The sequence below is a fragment of the Lagopus leucura genome, unplaced genomic scaffold (assembly GCF_019238085.1).
Source record: "Lagopus leucura isolate 7727_CA_CO unplaced genomic scaffold, USGS_WTPT01 Super-Scaffold_100022, whole genome shotgun sequence".
NCBI classification, from domain to species: Eukaryota; Metazoa; Chordata; class Aves; order Galliformes; family Phasianidae; genus Lagopus; species Lagopus leucura.
In genome coordinates this window covers 1448236-1464766 of record NW_024962275.1, presented here as the reverse complement: position 1 = coordinate 1464766, position 16531 = coordinate 1448236, and the positions used below count along the sequence as shown (strand labels likewise).

General features: G+C 42.3%; 1 protein-coding gene across 5 annotated transcripts in view; it reads left to right on the top strand.

Moving 5' to 3' along the window:
* The window catches only part of CRB2 (crumbs cell polarity complex component 2), a 61873-nt gene that overhangs the window by 34206 nt on the left and 11136 nt on the right, over window positions 1–16531 (top strand). For all 5 annotated transcript variants that reach the window (XM_042878996.1, XM_042878998.1, XM_042878997.1 and 2 more), the window contains 5 exons: window positions 1967–2659; window positions 4904–5099; window positions 5594–5733; window positions 6216–6398; window positions 6906–7019. In XM_042878996.1, the coding sequence (XP_042734930.1) occupies window positions 1967–2659; window positions 4904–5099; window positions 5594–5733; window positions 6216–6398; window positions 6906–7019 (1326 nt within the window). The remainder of the gene's footprint in view (window positions 1–1966; window positions 2660–4903; window positions 5100–5593; window positions 5734–6215; window positions 6399–6905; window positions 7020–16531) is intronic.

The window sequence follows — 16531 nt, the reverse complement described above, 5'->3', positions numbered from 1 at the left end:
TTAAATTTACAATTAGAAGATAAAATACAGAAAGCAGGAAGAAGAAATTTTGTTAACTATCGAGACCCATGGCATTCAGAGTCTGTGGATCAATATGATTACATACAGTTTTTATTAATAACTAATCCCAAAAATGGGAACATTTTTCTCCTTTCTTCAGTAAGGTCCCAGGTCCTACTGATGTCATCACTTTTAGATCTAATTCAAGTAACATTTGATCACAGAAAGAAGCTAAAATCTAATCCAGTAGCAATGCAGGAAATGACTTTTCTCTATGCCATCCTGTGCATAACTGATTCTGTTACACATAGCAAGACAGCTTCTGCTGTTGTTGTTGGTAACTGTAGTGACCTTTGAGGAGACTGGGATTTTACCTATTAATTTGCTACCGTTCTTTGGTAAACCAAGAGGGACTTCTGACTTCTTAAAAAAACTTCACGTGTGCTTAACTTGGTATCTGCGTAGTTCAGCCCTTTTGTATTTGACTGAATGTTTTTGTCATGGACAAGAATTAATGACTAATACAGATTACTGAGCAATGCAGTCATATGATGAACCAAATTAGAGTAGGTGCAGAAAGGTGTACCTGCTGGGAAGAGATGTTGGAAAAGAAGGTAACATGAAATTAATTTTATGCATCCTTATTTGCAAGAAGTGTTTAGACTACCTGCTTATAATGGAAGCTGAAAATGGTGCATGCAGCCTTTGAGATGACTGCAGCCTCCTACACTAGCAGTGCTTGCTGACTAGTTTAAATGTGAATTTCCTTACAGATGAACTCTGTTGCGAATCAGAGAAATCATACTGAGCACACAGTGGTTTTATGGTCTTGTCACAGACTGTACTTCTGGCCTCTGGAAAGTGCAGGCTGGGACTGGTTACTCATTAAGTTTACAAAAGCTCATATCTCCTGTCTAGTAAATCTTTTGGGAATAGTTTCCTGGGCTCCCATCCTAATTGCTGCAGAGATTCCAGGCAGATTCCGTCATCCTTGTTTTCTGCCTGACTGGGAATCTGAGAATAAAAGGGTTCATGGCGGAATAATGAGAGTGCTGGACAGTGCAATGCTCAGCAACTCTCCCCAGCATCATATGAGAGAGGAAGGGGAGGGGTAAGCAATAGAGATGATGATGGGAATAGAAGGGGCTGCCTAAATCCCTGAACACCCTCCCTCCCCCATCAATACTGCATCTTAAAAGAAGACTTAATATCACCAGTCTTCTGGTGGGAGGAATTAGGGGGAGGTCAGGGCAGGGGCAGGCTTTTGTAAACCGAAGTCTCCTATAAATCCCTTTCAGGCCCTAAAGCCGGATGCCTCTACGTTCACATACAAAGGCTGGGGAACTGATGGGGTACTGGGTTGATGGAAAACCACTGACACAGATTAACAACTGAGTGTGTAGAAGATGCATCAGAGCAAGGCAAATATAACCAGAAATGGGCTGGGGTAACCATGGCGTGAATGTGAGAATGGTTAAGGTCAGCTGAGAAGTGATGCTATGGTGTGTGATCCTGGCAAATCCTTAGAATGGCGAACAGCACCTTACAGCCTTTCTCAAAAACAGCACTGCAGTGAAGGCAGAGAGCTGTGGGCAGTGAGAGCAGTGCGGGCTCCTGGCTGTTTGTTACCTGCCACTGTTATCTGTCGAGCTGTGGGGTTTCCCAGAGACTTCCTGTTGCTGGCTGACCCACAGTTATATACAGAACATAGCAAAAATGATGAAGAGCTGTTTATGCACTGGCATGTAAAAAGTAGGTTAAGTGCTAGTGCTGTGCTCTGATACCATCACTAGTGGACTAGCTCAGAGAAAAAACAAAAAGAATCCCTAGAAGCAGCAGCTGAGACATTAAGCATCAGTCAGTATCTTAAAACATACCTCTGAGATGTGTGTGGTGATTGGCAGAAGAGCTTTTATTTTCCTAAGCTACTTAATGCTAACTAACAATATGTCTGTTTTCTCAACAGGAACTTCGTACTCTGAAAATAATAGCAATTGTTCATCATCCCCATGTGAAAATGGTGGGAGCTGTAAGGATTTGGAAGTGGGGTACCAGTGCATCTGTCCCATGCACCCCATAGCCTACATGGGCATAAACTGTGAACTCCTCTACGATGCATGCACCAAACATGATTGCCCTGCCCATATGACTTGCAACAATACTCCAGGACTTCCAGAATATGAATGCATCTGTATGCCTGGCTTTACAGGTATTGATTGTAGCATTAATATTAATGAGTGCGAGAGCAACCCTTGTAAAGATCCTCGTTTTGAATGTGTAGATAGTGTAAGTGGATACGCCTGTAAATGCCAAACAGGACTGAACGAGGGCTGCCAAAGCTCTGTGTGCTCTAACCACACCTGCCTAAATAACGGGACGTGTGTCGAGGGTCCTGGGGACTCTGCCTGCATCTGCCAACCTGGCTTCACTGGGACCCACTGCAAAGACAACATTGATGAGTGCGCTTCCAACCCGTGCCAGAACGGAGCCATCTGCCGAGACAGGGTGAATGAGTATAGCTGTTTCTGTGTGCCTGGGTTCCAAGGATACAACTGTGAAATAGACATCAACGAGTGTGCATCCCGGCCCTGTAAAAACAATGGCACCTGCCTGAATGAGATGGATCGTTATCTGTGCAAGTGCATCCCCGGCTACACAGGTACCCTTTCGTGCTCGTACACTACAATGTTGGTTGGATTACATCTTGCTATTCATGTTGTTCCACAATGTGTCTCGCTGCTGACAAGTTTAGTAGTGTTAGTAGCTGCCATGAGAAGTTGTTGTTTTACAGCTGTGAGACTAAATGCCTAAACTCAGAGTGTCTGGTTCCATGCTGGAATAATTTAGTGTTTGTGGCTTCCAAGAAATAGTTGAGGCTGATTTCCATGGATGGTATAGATGCTGAGAGGCGTTATCTAAGAATGAATGTGGGGGCACTATCTGGGGCTAGGAGCACTGGATATCATGTAGGTGTGATTAGCCTCACTATTAACAAAAGGAGGTACACAAGAAAAGAGATTTAGTATCAGGAGGAGTACAGTTAGTGTTTTCAAGTATAACTGTTTAGCTGGTTTGTAGTTCTTTGTCCTGTCTTGCAGGATTTGTCTGAGGGGAGTAATCTTTAGAATAAAGTGGCTTTCATTTAGACACTTCTTTTTCAGTTCTTTGTCTGGAGAATGTTTCTTGGCATATGACTTAAGTACCCCTTTTATGTGCATCTGTTCTATTGATGACTCAGAGTAATCTACACCTGTGAGTTATCTGTGAAGCAGGCAGTGGGAGGTTCTCCTCCTAGTCCTGCTATCAGAGTGGAATGCGGTTGTACTGTGCCCATTTCTGCCTGGTACCACTTAGCACATGAACTTTCTCAGCCTTCCTCAGTGTCACAGATTGAAGTGTTTCAAGAGTTAGGTTGCTGTGAAGGAATGCTGCTGATTACCAGTGGAATGCAACATCAGGAATGTGCCTGATGCTGAGTCACTCTGATAAAAACGAGCAGAGACTTGGGAGGAAAAGAGCAGAATTTCTCTGTAGGCCTTAAGGTTGGCACTGATTTGGGGTATCAAACATAATTTTGCGAATCAGTTTCCTTTGACTCTTTTCTTGAATCGTCTATTAAGGATTATGGGATTCCCCTGATAAGGAGGTGATAAAATAACCCAAGCAGCAGGAGGAGTTTGTACTCCAAGTTATTCTGATGTTGATATGAGCTTTATGTTCTGGTACTTCATCCTAACCTCAGAGGTTCTAGCACCGCTGGTTGCTGAGGCAGGTTGTTTCCTGGGGCTTTCATCTGGAATTTGGGTGAAGGGAGTTTTGCATGGGTATTGACAGGTTTGAATCAGCAGATTAGGGGGCCCACATTCCTGAGGATTAGGATGGCCACTCCAGTAGTCCTGAGCCTTTAACGAGAAGCAGAGCTTAGATGGATTGGCAGGTACACTGCAGTGACTAACACGTGGAGATGATGTCAGGTCATAGACAGTTTCAACTGGTGGAATGTAGTATGGCAAGATAGTTGCATAGGAGTTTTTAGTGAAAGCTGAGACTTTGGACCAAAAATGCCTGATTTCTTTTTGCTTTTGATTATTAATACGTAGAGCTAATGCCTAAATTTTAGTAACATTTCATAATACAGTGACTTACTAATATACAGTATCACTGTAATTAGCATTTTGCATTGCCTTAATGCCTTTTTTTCTAGGTATCTCAAAGCCAGTTACAAATATTATTTAAACAAATGGATCAATGTCTTGGGGAGCCAGGTAGTGATTACTTTTTCCTTTCCCAAAATGCAACTGCCTTTGATGTAGAACACTGGACCTGGTTAAGGCAAAACTCCCTTCACCATAGCAGCACAACGCTAGTGAAGAGTACTGTGTCTAACTTAAACTGTAAGAGCTATATAATAAATGAAAGTTTGAATAACCCTAACCAGCAGTGTGTCTCTTCTCTTCTCATCCCTGTCCTTCCACCCTGAACGGATTCCCAGTCAGAACAGCTCTTAGAGTTTTAAGGTGTGCATGTAAGTCAGATCAGCATGGTTTACACAGAAATTGAATGTCATTTGTGAAGTGCTGTCCAGCTGGTTGCTTCAGCAAACCCAAATGAGAGAAACTAAAGCTCTGTAAATTCTGGAAACTGCTTCTAGTTTTGTTGTAAGACTAACATCCCGAAGCCTGAAGAAAACAATTCCGTTTTTCAGTAATAGTGAAAGGCCCTTAATCTCTAAGAATTGCACACTGTTCATAAGCTCTCAGTGTTTTTACAGCAAAATGAGGAAAGATCACTGTGCTGGCCAGTTGGATGTGATAACATGGCTTTTGCAATTCCAGCTCAGAAATGCAAGCAGTGCAGACTTTGATGGATTTTTAACATGAATATTTCTCTCTTTTCTAACAAGGAATAAACTGTGAAGCTGAAATAGATGAATGTGATTCATACCCTTGTCAGAATGGGGCCTTGTGCAGCGATCACATTGGGTTCTACACCTGCACCTGTATGCCAGGTTACCAAGGAGTCCAGTGTGAGGTGGACATCAATGAATGTATAAGCCAGCCATGCCAGCACAATGGGACATGTCATGACCTCATTAACAGGTGAGAAATCAGTATTTGTGCAATTAGATACCAGTACTGATGTAAAATTCTTCTTTAGAAATCCATGGAGAGAATTGGATTTAGTGTTTTGTACATCCCAGTGGTAGTAACTGAAGGAGTGGTTAATGGCAGCATGTGAGAGGGGCTGTTCCAGTAGCAGAACTCCTCGGAGTCTTAAAAAAAGGTTCCTGTTTTTGCTTCTGTCTGACATATCAGATGCAAAGGGAAGTGATTTGCAGATCATGATCAGCGCAAGCAGCTGGTGAGAATGTGCCTGTGTCAGTGTGCCTTTCACAGGCATACTGTAGGTTTAGAGATCACTGAGGTTCATCTGCTCTCTGATTAGTGTGGCCTGTTTGCCCAGAAGGACCTGTCTTTTTCCTCTGCCCACAAATGCACATGAAGGCTAACTCCAGCAGCTGTTTGCTCTTTCTTCACATGAGCTCAACAATGAAATCAGGACCTTCTGCATCACTCTGTTTTGTTGCCCACAGTTACCAATGTGACTGCAGTGACACAGGCTTTGAAGGGGACCACTGTGAATTGGATATCCTGGAGTGTGCCTCTGAGCCCTGTCTGAACAATGCCACGTGTGTTGAAGGAATCAAGAACTACAGCTGTGCCTGCTGGACAGGTAAGTTTGAAATCTATTTCATATATCAGCCCCTAACCATACTGCAACAGAGAGCACGTGCTCAGTTGCCCTGTTGAAGCAGTAAGGATTTAACAACCATACAACATGGTCCAGTGTGAAGTTTTGTTATCCAAAACAATGAGGCTACCACTGCATCTCCCTTTACTGATCATCCAGGATCAGATGAACCTCTTCGTTGGGAAATGCACCCTGATCTTCAACTATAAAATTTCCTTTCTCTTCTTTTCTGCCTTTTCCCTGTGTGTGTTTTTCTATCACAAAGTAATGGTTTCTTGCAAATCGTTTATCTGGCTCCCTCCTTTTGACGTGCTGGAGAAACTGGAGGACTCTGGGACTCCTTACTCAATGAGTTGCAATGTCTTTTGGTTCCTATTCTCATCCTCAAGATGAGAAGCCACAATACTTGGGTGACTAGTTTTAATGCAGTTGTGTGTGATCCTTACACAGATGTCTCTTGGCAGGTTACACAGGGCAGCGTTGTGAAGAGGATGTGAACGAGTGTGCGACAGATCCCTGTCACAACGGAGGTGTGTGCTTTGAGCGATCCAACCAGTCCTATTATGGCTCACAGCCTGACTTCCCCAATGATTTCAGCTACAGCCAAGCAGCTGGTTTCCTCTGTTGGTGTCAGCCAGGCTTTGCAGGTAGGCTTTGTGGTAAATGTTGCCTTCTTTCTGCTACAGATGGACTGTATTTGAGTAGATAGGAATGATGGGTGAAATGGGTGAAACACCACCCACCCCTTCCCCTGGTTTATATAAATATCTATAAAAGCATGGATTTAAGAGCTGGGGAAAATACTTGGAAGGAGAGGCTAACAATACTACTTTATTGTGGGGTTGCTTTTTGTGTTTTGTTTTTTTTAATAAGAAGATGAGAGTTTGGTCCACTGTTGTGCAGAAGTTCTGATTCTGCGCCAGTTCCCTTTCCTGACACAGGCAAATCATTAAGCTTTCCTTGCTTCATTTTGCATAATTGTTTCAATTATAGAATCTATTTATCAGAGTGTTAAGAGAGGCACGCACAGTTTACAGAATTCTTCTGCATTTTTAGAAGACAGTAAAGAATGGCAAAACATCATGAATGCAGTTTGTATCCTTCACTGATGCATGCATGCACTAACCTTGGCGATTTGTATTTTCACTTCAAAGGGGAGACCTGCTTTACTAACATTGATGAGTGCGAGTCCCAGCCGTGTCAGAATGGCGGTCACTGCGTGGACCTTGTTGATGGCTTTCTTTGTCAGTGTTTACCAGGTTATTCAGGTAAGGTTGGTGAAAGTGGGTGGCTGGAATCAAGTCAGTCTGGCTAACTAATGCGGAGTTGCTGTGTTACTGTTTGGCTGCAGGACTGGATTCCAGGACTGAGTGTACCAGGCTTCTAGGAAGGACTGAGAGAAACTGTGGGGAGCTCAGTAGCTTTGAAGGGGGATTTCTGTCAGTGCTCAAAAAAACTGCATGACTTTGATCAAGCAAGTTGATAGACCCTAAGCTAGAATTTGAAACAGACAGCTATATAGAAAAGTCTATAAAGAGCAGACTATCTGGGGATCTGCATCCTGGAGTGAAAGCTCTCTGGGAGAACAGTGGTTTTTTACATATGAGCTGTGAAAATGAACAAAAAACATTCAAATAAAACATAACAGAATACATTTTAAAAGGTGCATAATGCTTTGAATGTCACAAGCTACTGATTGTAGCAGATTGGATCGTCAGCACATAAAACATCTGTAAAACATCTCTCATCCCTAACACCCCTGGATGATAAGAGCCAGAGATTTTTGGCTGAAGGCAGTAATTTGCCATGTTAGGAGGTCAAAAGGTCTTTTGTGATGTGAGCAAATGCAGCCTTCTCTGTTTACAAGGGAGCAGGCAGTTTAGATTCTTATACAAATGCCCTGCCTGACCCTATTGGGTCTCAGTTTTCTGGCTGAGAAACTAGGGGATAGTGAGTACACAGCTCTGTTGGGAGGGTGCACTGCTGACTGATGCTAACTCTTAAATCAGTTTAGAATATTGATGTATTTCTGCATCTTTAATTCTGTATGTACTCTGTTTTGAACAATCTGCACCAAAAAGTAGCTTGTAAGAAAGGCGGTCCCCAGCACAATCTAATATTCATGTATTTTTGAGGTGGATATAACCTTTCTGCAGTGTTCCTAGGCTGCCATCTCGTGGGAAAAAGAAAAACTTGAAGCCAGTATAAAATTGTCTTTTGATTTCTTGGAACAGCAGGTAGCAGCATTCCAGAGTCTTAGGTCTGTATTATGTGAGAAAGTTTTGTTTTCCCTCATAATGGTTGAGCAGAGTTGGAGCAAGTCTGCCCAACTTTTTGCTGGGAAGACTCATTATCACAGGTACTTTCACACCCAGAATCTCAAGTCGACTCCTAGTTAACACATTCTGTTCACTGGGCTGAATTCTTTGTATGACTTCATGGTGTAGCCAGTTTGCTTTGGATTCCTAATTTAGGCTAGGTAAAGAAAAAATTGCTTTTGTAGCTGTGGCCTTTGAAAATAGGCTCTTACTGAATTTTTTTTAATGGCACTTTTTCATTAGTTACAGTGCTGCACTCATGAACGAAGATATTGTCTAAAGAGATGGTTTAAGGTTTATCCTGCGTCTCATAATTCCCACTCCCATGCATGCCCTATTCTCTTTTCCTCCTTCATTGCCTCTGCACCCCTCACAGAGTTCAGAATTTCATTTTGCTCTGCCACACTGCAGATCTGTTTAATCCTTTCCAGTTCTTAGTGTGCTTATGGGTAGAAAAGCTGACAGGAACACAGGATGATGGGCAGAGTGCTACAGTTCATTCTGTTGCATCAAATCTGGGTTCATTAGTACTTGAAGGGGATTAGAAGCAAGTTGCTCTTCTGGATATTGCTTTCGGTAAAGGACTTTGTTTCATCTGAGGTAGTTCTGACACATTAACACAGTGAAAGGCTGTGAGCAGTCTCTGAGATCAGTGAGTGCATGTGGAGGAGTGAAGCTGACAGGGAAATAACAGCAATTAATCTCCCCTCCTTTGTCAATTAATCCCAGTACAGTCATGCTGGGTAAACAGCTTATTACTTCATATTAGGATCACAGAACAACTTTGTGAAGCTTCCCATAATGTTTCTGCTCAAAACACATTTCTGTGGCAGCTTAGATCTACCATGAACTTGGGTTTAAGCTGCCTCCGCTGATTAAAGTGAACTTGCTACTCTGAAGAATGCTTTCTTGGGGCGGCAGGGGGTTCTTTCAGTATTTTTTTTTTCTTCAGTCTGAGGAATTTAGGGGGGTGCTGGGATAACAATGTGAGTAAGGAGAAATTCGTTCTTTGCAAATTAACTGCCTCTGTGCTGTCTCAGGCTGTAGGGTTGCAGGGAGGTGAGCCGCTCTTCCCCTGAAAGTAGTAGTCAGAAAAGCAGTGCCTTTTTTCAAGGAGAACTACATAATAGGTCCTGAGAGTCAGTCCAGTGCACTAGTTTGTTCGTTAGCAGAGGATGTGACCTGAGAGGATATAAGAAGTGTAAATTGCATGGATACTAAATGAGGTAAGGAGGAGAATGAGTTTTGTGTAGTCTTGGAATTATGTCAACTGTGGTTAAGAGAAAAAGCATATTAGGAAAAGTCAATCTTTAGTAAAAAAGCCAAAATGAATTATTTATTCATAGGAATGATTTCAATTCATCTTGTATACAGTGATCCATGGTTAGGCCAGGACATTCAAAAAAAAAAAAAAAAAAAAAAAGGACTGGTGCCTCTGTTTGGAATGAGAACTGACTTTTAACCTGCAAGTATGTAATGCAAGTGGAATTTGACTAATTTGTCCTTTGAAAAGTTTTGAATGACTTGAGCACTCCTACTCATATTTCTGCTCCTGCTGAAGTTGTCTTCAGAAAGTCTGGGGCACTGGTCAGCCTGAATGAGAGGGAAGAGCACTTCAATTGCAACCTTCCCTTGGCAGCAGAATCTTGTGATCATGGTTACGTTCTGAGGTTTTTAGCACGTGGCTTAGGAATTCTTGCACCTTCATGTGAAATCAGAATGTAATGTGGTGGTAAATTTGGGAAGGATTGTCTTGTCAGTAGTAACTGGAGTGCTTACCAACCATTTCACTTTGTTCAGCCATAATATCTTTGTCATTTGTCCTTAAAGAAGTAGGACATCTTCCATGCAGCTGTAAATTTTTCCTTTGCAAGAGTGCTGGCCCAGATCAAATAGGTTGGATTTCTGGGTCACGAGTCATTAAGTATTTGGGAGATGCTTCTTCCTTCTAACCACCCTTGTGATACAGGTTGGCAGTTGGACAGATTTAATTTTTTTTTCTTCAGGTATTTCCTGATGTCAGATTGGTTTTAGAGAGCTCACCTCCACAGAAGGAGCATTAGTGATTAAAGGCCTTGCTACCCCTTCAACAGAATCACATTTTAGTAATACACAGGAAGGGAGCAAGGGAGTACTTAGTGAGACACGCACGCACCAACGCACACACCCCTAGCTCCCTTTCCATTCTACTTCGCATCTGCCTTCTGAGTTGTAGCCTCGTGCTCAGTGAGACCTTTTGACTTTCTTGTCATCTGATGAAAATGCTGGAAGCACATGCGCTTCTGGTTCCTGCTTTTGTACCCGTTGTGTTTGATCAAAAAATGTCTTCTGAAGCACTCCATGTAGGTATGGTGAGCAGGTGAGATGGCTATCTTCTGATGGCCTCTGCCAAGAGAGGTGACCTGAGGATGCCAGACAGCAGATTAGATCCTATGTGTTGATTTCTCACATAAAATGCTTATCAGCAGTGATGATTATTTTCAGTGATCATGGATTGATGTGCTGGTGAGCCACCACTTGCAGTACTGCCATGTACACTTTGTGCAAATGAAGTTTCTGTTTTTCTGAGCTCTTACATTGGGGATGGCTGTCCCTGAAGATTGGAAATAATTTCTTACATTTTGGGGACACATTTACCAACAGAGTGAGAAAGTTGCTAATTGCTTTCTAAGAAATGAGTGAAATTTGGAAATCTGACCAAAGTTAACATTTTCTGCCATTTTTTCGGTTGTGCAGCTTCTGACATATTCAGTGTTGTTTTTTTATCCTGACCTCCCTCAAGAGGCTTTACAAACGATTGGGAGCAAATCACGACCAAATCTTTGTAATTTGCACGGTTGCCAGCGTGTAAGAATGGGGAATTAAAACCTCTAGAAAGTGAATCGTCTGATCATTTTCTGTTTCTTTAGAATCCTTCAAAAAGTATCACAAGCTGGTTTGGAAGATAGCTTTTGTAAGTATTTTATCTCAAACATACGTGTACTACCTAGAATTTGCACGACTGTATTTTCCCACCATCGTTGTCTGTCTCTGAGAACACTAGACACTCTAAGTGTATCCTTAAATTGATCCTGGGAAAAGAAGCAACTGCAGTTTCTAACAACATAATGAATTTGGAAAGGTGTAGAGGATCAGGATCTGTGCTGATTTATGCTACGTGCTTTGAATTCAATATCTGTATTTCTAATCAGAGGCATACAGAGACTCTGTACATGTGTGTAAATACATACCCACATGTGTATGTAAATAAAAATTACATCTCCCTGAAAGGAATTAATGTTCTCCAGTCTTCACAGTCGTTATATTGTTGCAGTAGACAGTTGAATGAACACAAACCACTTGTCTGCATTGGAACAGGAACAGCATGGTCACCCTAGCTGCTATAGATAGCACTGAAAATCTGTGTGAGGATAGGACTATGCCTACACAACCCAGATGTGACTATCTGGAAGTTTTGATTTCAAACAGATACTCACCATATCCCTGGTACGTGGTATGTTGACTGGTGTGTTTGGACTGAATTAGCTCAGATGAAAGTAAACAAACTGCAAGAGTTCTTGGAGTGCTTGCTTTAAGTATCTTGAAGTCATACTGCTAATGCAGCTCCCATACTCTTATTTCTGAGAGTTTTTGTTTGCTGGGAAAGCTTCTCAGGCTTCCTCACACCATGGAAGTACAAGCCTTCCTCCAGAAACATTACCATTTGAAAGTAGCCACACTTTTTCTGAAACCAGATCATCAGAGAGAAGTGAAATTGCAACAGCTAATTTTGTAAGATTGCTAATGGAGAAAGAGAACTTTGATTCTGCAGTCCCATGGTTGAACTGGTGCAGCCAGCACAGAGAAGGCTGTTTCCTTCCATTCAGTTAGATCACATAAATGGGTTGTGGTAGTTAAAAATTGAGAACTTTCTTTGTGAATGCTGCACAGGGGAAATGCTTGTGCACACAAATGCACGGAGTGGGGCAGATGGAGGAAGGAGACTGTGTGAAGTGCTGGTCACAGTGCTGAATGTACAGCAGGGCTGGGGCTGTGCTCTGCATTTGGAACTCTCCTTATTCATATGCTTCAGTGGTGGAAATATGGTTTTTTGTCTTAGCCTGTTTCTTACAACAACATTTTTTTACAACAAAATAGGGAAGAATCCGCATTTTGTTCTTATTTCATGCAATGTGGCACGTTCACCTGGGAGGTGGCAAGGGCGAGAGGCTGTCTCCTGACTTTCTGCTGCTGGAGTTAATGCTGTGGATACCGCAGGGTATTACTGTAATGCACTGGGGGAGAGCACTGCAAGTACGCATTCTTCGTGTCAGCACTGACAGAGGCCAGCTGGGGAGGTTTAGAGCAGGGCTGGATTAGATCTCACTGCAGCGCAGGTCTCTGCTATATTGGTTAGTTCCATCTCCAATCCCTTTTTGTCTGACTGGCGTCAGGGAGCGCTTACACACATTCTGCCAGTTCAATTCAGCCTTTCTGCCCTTCCCCACCCCCACTCACCCCCACTTTTTTTCCTTTACTGTCACAAATGTCCACAAGGAGTCGGCCATGAAATCTGTGCTGATTGGCGTGATCCTGAAGGGAATTTTTCTGCTAGCAGGTAATGAGATCTATACAGTAATTGCAATGTGTCCTGAATGTTTGCGTGCCTGCTCAGGGCAGGGAGCTGGCTGTGCGATTAATGGTAGCTGGAGGCATGAGAAGGACGAGAATTCACTAGAAAGGAAGAATGTTTTTATTTTGAAGAGACCTGAAGTTTTGTTTTGGAAACTTTAGGGCCAGGAATTTCCTAGTTGCCTCCAGATAAACGTGGAGCAGTCAGCGCACTCCATGTGCATCTTTGCTGCAGTTCTGCCTTGCTCTGAAAGCTGTCCGCAGAAATCCAACCTGGGGTGTTGCTCTGAGGCGCAGGTCCTTCTTCTGTACACAGGTGTACTTTGTAAGCATGTCAGTGTCTCCTGTTAGTTCTGTGAAGCATTAGATTTCTTTTGATGGCATCTTTTTGCTATTTTTCTTTTTGCTTTAATGATTTAAAACTCCTTTATCAAGAAGTAAATTTTTTTAGCTCAGGGGACAAGCCCTTAGCTGGCCTGTGCACTTCTGCGTCTCCTCCCCCACATCTCCTTGAGGAGTAGTGCACGGTGGGAGAGAGGTCAAAGCAGTGTGTTGCCATGGAAATGGCAGTAATTGTGCAAATATAATTGTGGCCGGGTCTGTTTGTTGCTGCTAATTCTCTCTCTCTCTCTCCCCCCATCTCTCCCTTCGCCTCCCTTCCTCCCCCCCATTTTTCTTTTGGTAATAATACAAATCCTAATTAGGATGCACCAGGGAAAGGTTGCTAGGAATTCAGCTGTCTTAAGGGGAAAGGACGACCTGCGTTGGCTGGGAAGCCCCACTGAACTGGCATGTTTCAAGAAAAGAGACCATGAATAGATCTCATCCTTCAAGGTTTTTTGGCATGTGACAGCTAAATTAGAATCTTTTTCTTTATATATGTTTTTTTCTTTTAATATATGTTTTCTTATAGTACAATGAATCTTTGCTTATTAATAGCAGCTAGAAATCATTAGTTTCATTCAGAGAAGCTGAATGTATGGATTTGCATAATGCAGCTATGAAACAAGACTGTCCTTACCACATCAGTAACACTTCAGAATTTAGTGAATTTCTGTTTGAAAACGATGCAGACTGTTACAGCTTAGCAACTTCTAACTGTATGTTCCTGACGCTGTGTTACTGGGACTGTGCACTGGACACTGCTGAAATATCTGGAATCACAGAGAGGCTTGGATTAGAAGGGAATGTTTGAAAATAACTGTCCTCGGATAGCAGCCTTTGAAATAATACTTCAATTTTTTTTTTTTTAGATAATTCTATTGATTTGTGTTTCTTAGTCTTTAACTATATGAGAAACTCAGTACACATTTTAAAATCTAATAATGTAATGAATCATGTTGATTATTCAAACAGTGTTGCCAACAGTAAGAACAGAAGTAAATGTTTGAGCTTAGAAATTTAGAGGGTGCAGAGGAGACTCAGTAAGAGTTACTACTTTTAAATGGATACCTAGAAAAGGATGCCTAAGCTTTCCTTAGAGAAGCAAATTAGTTTTTAGATTCTTTTAAATTATAGAACAGTGGATATCCTGAAACGATCTGCACTTCTGGGTACTGCAGTGGCCGAAACCAAAAATCTTATTTTTTCTGAAGACAAACTTTTTTACTTTCCTGAAATCTCTAGCTTTGTTTACAGTCTGTGATCTGCAGCCAAACCCCAAATAACATACTTCTCTGCTGAGCTAAAATTAGCATCTGGGAAGCAGTATTCAATAGAAATCTCCTATTTTATTTTGGTGTAAGTAAGAATTTGGCAAATGGAAGATGTTCATAGTTGACAAAAATCATTGGTGATAATGAAGAAGGAGAGAGGGAGGCCAGCTGCTTGATGAAGGGTGTGATTATTGCAAGCTGTATAAGGAGCAGTGATGTAGAACAGGGCTAACTGCTAAGCAGAGGGTCACACTGGCTGAAAAAAGATTTTTACAACTCTGGCACAGTTACCAGTTCTAAAAACTGCTTCAGACTCAAATCTGATACTGCACTGGCTTCTAGGAGGGCAAGGATACCTCTTGTTCTTTTAGAGATCTTTTCTTTCTGCCTTAGCCATGTGAAGGCTGGTTGTTTGCTGGCAGAAACAATGAGGGCAATAGAAAGCTTGTTTTTAATTCCTCTAGGAAGAACTGCCTGCTCCTGCTGCTGAGTGTTTGCTTGTGAGGTTAGACAGCAGCATATAAAGACTTGAAGTTGCCAGCTCATTCTTTTTCACCCATTTTAAATAAATGATATAGAAATCACACCAGCTGTGTCCCATGGGAAAGCTTGGTGTTTAATTAGCCACCAGCCTGGGGTTGTGCACTCACCACAGGGACTAATTTGCCACCTGGTGTGAAGCACTCACCCACAGGTGTCAGCTGGGAGCTGGGAAACAGCAGCACAAGCAGGTGTTCCTGCTGCTGCTCCTAGGGAGAGTGCTGGCCAGAGGGGATGTGTGCAGGCTAGGAGGGAGAGAAGGATAGGAAAATGGGGCTCTTGTTTGGTGCTGGCCCAGCCAGACATCTTAGAAACAAATTCATGACCTGTCTCCATTTGTTATTCAGAACAATGCTATTTTCTCCTTGTTGCCCTAGTAAATAAATGTGACTGCTCTGATCTCAAAAGGGATGGCATCTCAAACACTTGGGACTATGCTGACCCTACATATCTTTCCATTCAGTGGCCTCTCCCCTGAACTCCTACTGTAAACCTGCCCCTTACTGTTCTGAAAGCCCTTCAATCCACTGATATTCAGAAAACCCACTCCATTGTTTTCTTAATTCTTCCCTTCCCATCTTCTCCCACACTAGGGTTCTCCAGGCCTGCAGACACCTATTATGCTTTATTTATTCCAGCACTTTTCTTTCAAGTGATCAGAGCTTTGTGCCAAAATCTCATTTCTGCCCTTGCTTCTTCCATTTCCTTAACTTACAATCATGCCCCAGGTCTGTGTGCTGAGCAGTAATTGCTGGAGGAAAAAGGAAGGGCTGAGGTAGTATTAGCAATTCTGAATCTGTCCATCAGCTGGGCATTTCTATTTCTTCAAGGCAGACATTACTGGCCAAATTCAGTGCTTTTCTAGAGGCACTACACAGAACAGTTCTCCTTTAATATAAGAAAAGTGTAGCTGTGTCCTAGAGGGATCTGAGATAATGTTGCTGGCGGAGCAGCCCTAGCACAGCTGAAAAGAGCAGAATTACCAGAACCTCCTGATTCTGTTTCAGCACTTCTAAGAGCACATATGTGTTATGGTCTTATATTGGAACCGGAAGATGGTGTTGAGTCTTCACATATCTGCAGATAGCACTGTCAACAGCAGGTAAATGCTTGGTCTCAAAAGAGTAAAGTAACTTGGTTAGACAGCAGTACCAGATGTTTGTGCAAGACTGGCTGAGAGGCATTGCTGGAATATGAGGCAGATCACAACATCAGCACACGAATTCAAGAAGCTTCATATCTTTGTTAATTTTTTTTTTAATCATGCCATCAAGTCCAGTTCCAGTACTCCTAACACACCATCTCCCCTCATCCCTTTTTCCCTCAGGCAACTCTCTAATCTCTTTGACATGCCTATTCTGTCTAGTGGCTTTTCTTTACAAATGTCTTTTGTGTTTTGATTCCCCTCCTTTGTGTGTGAATTCCTTCTTTTTCTTTCTGCTGTCCTCGTTGTGCTTGCTAGGTAGATTCTGCCTGTAATGCTATTAGATCAGGATAATCCATGCTTGGCTTATCTGTGTGACTGTCTCTGAAGATTAGTGAAAACCAATGTTATGGGCTAGATAAACAGTGAACTGGTTCAGGAGGGCTCTAATGTCAGTCTGAAGATGCTCAGGAAAATGACAGCTGATTTTCATTAACTACATTTGAGTGTAA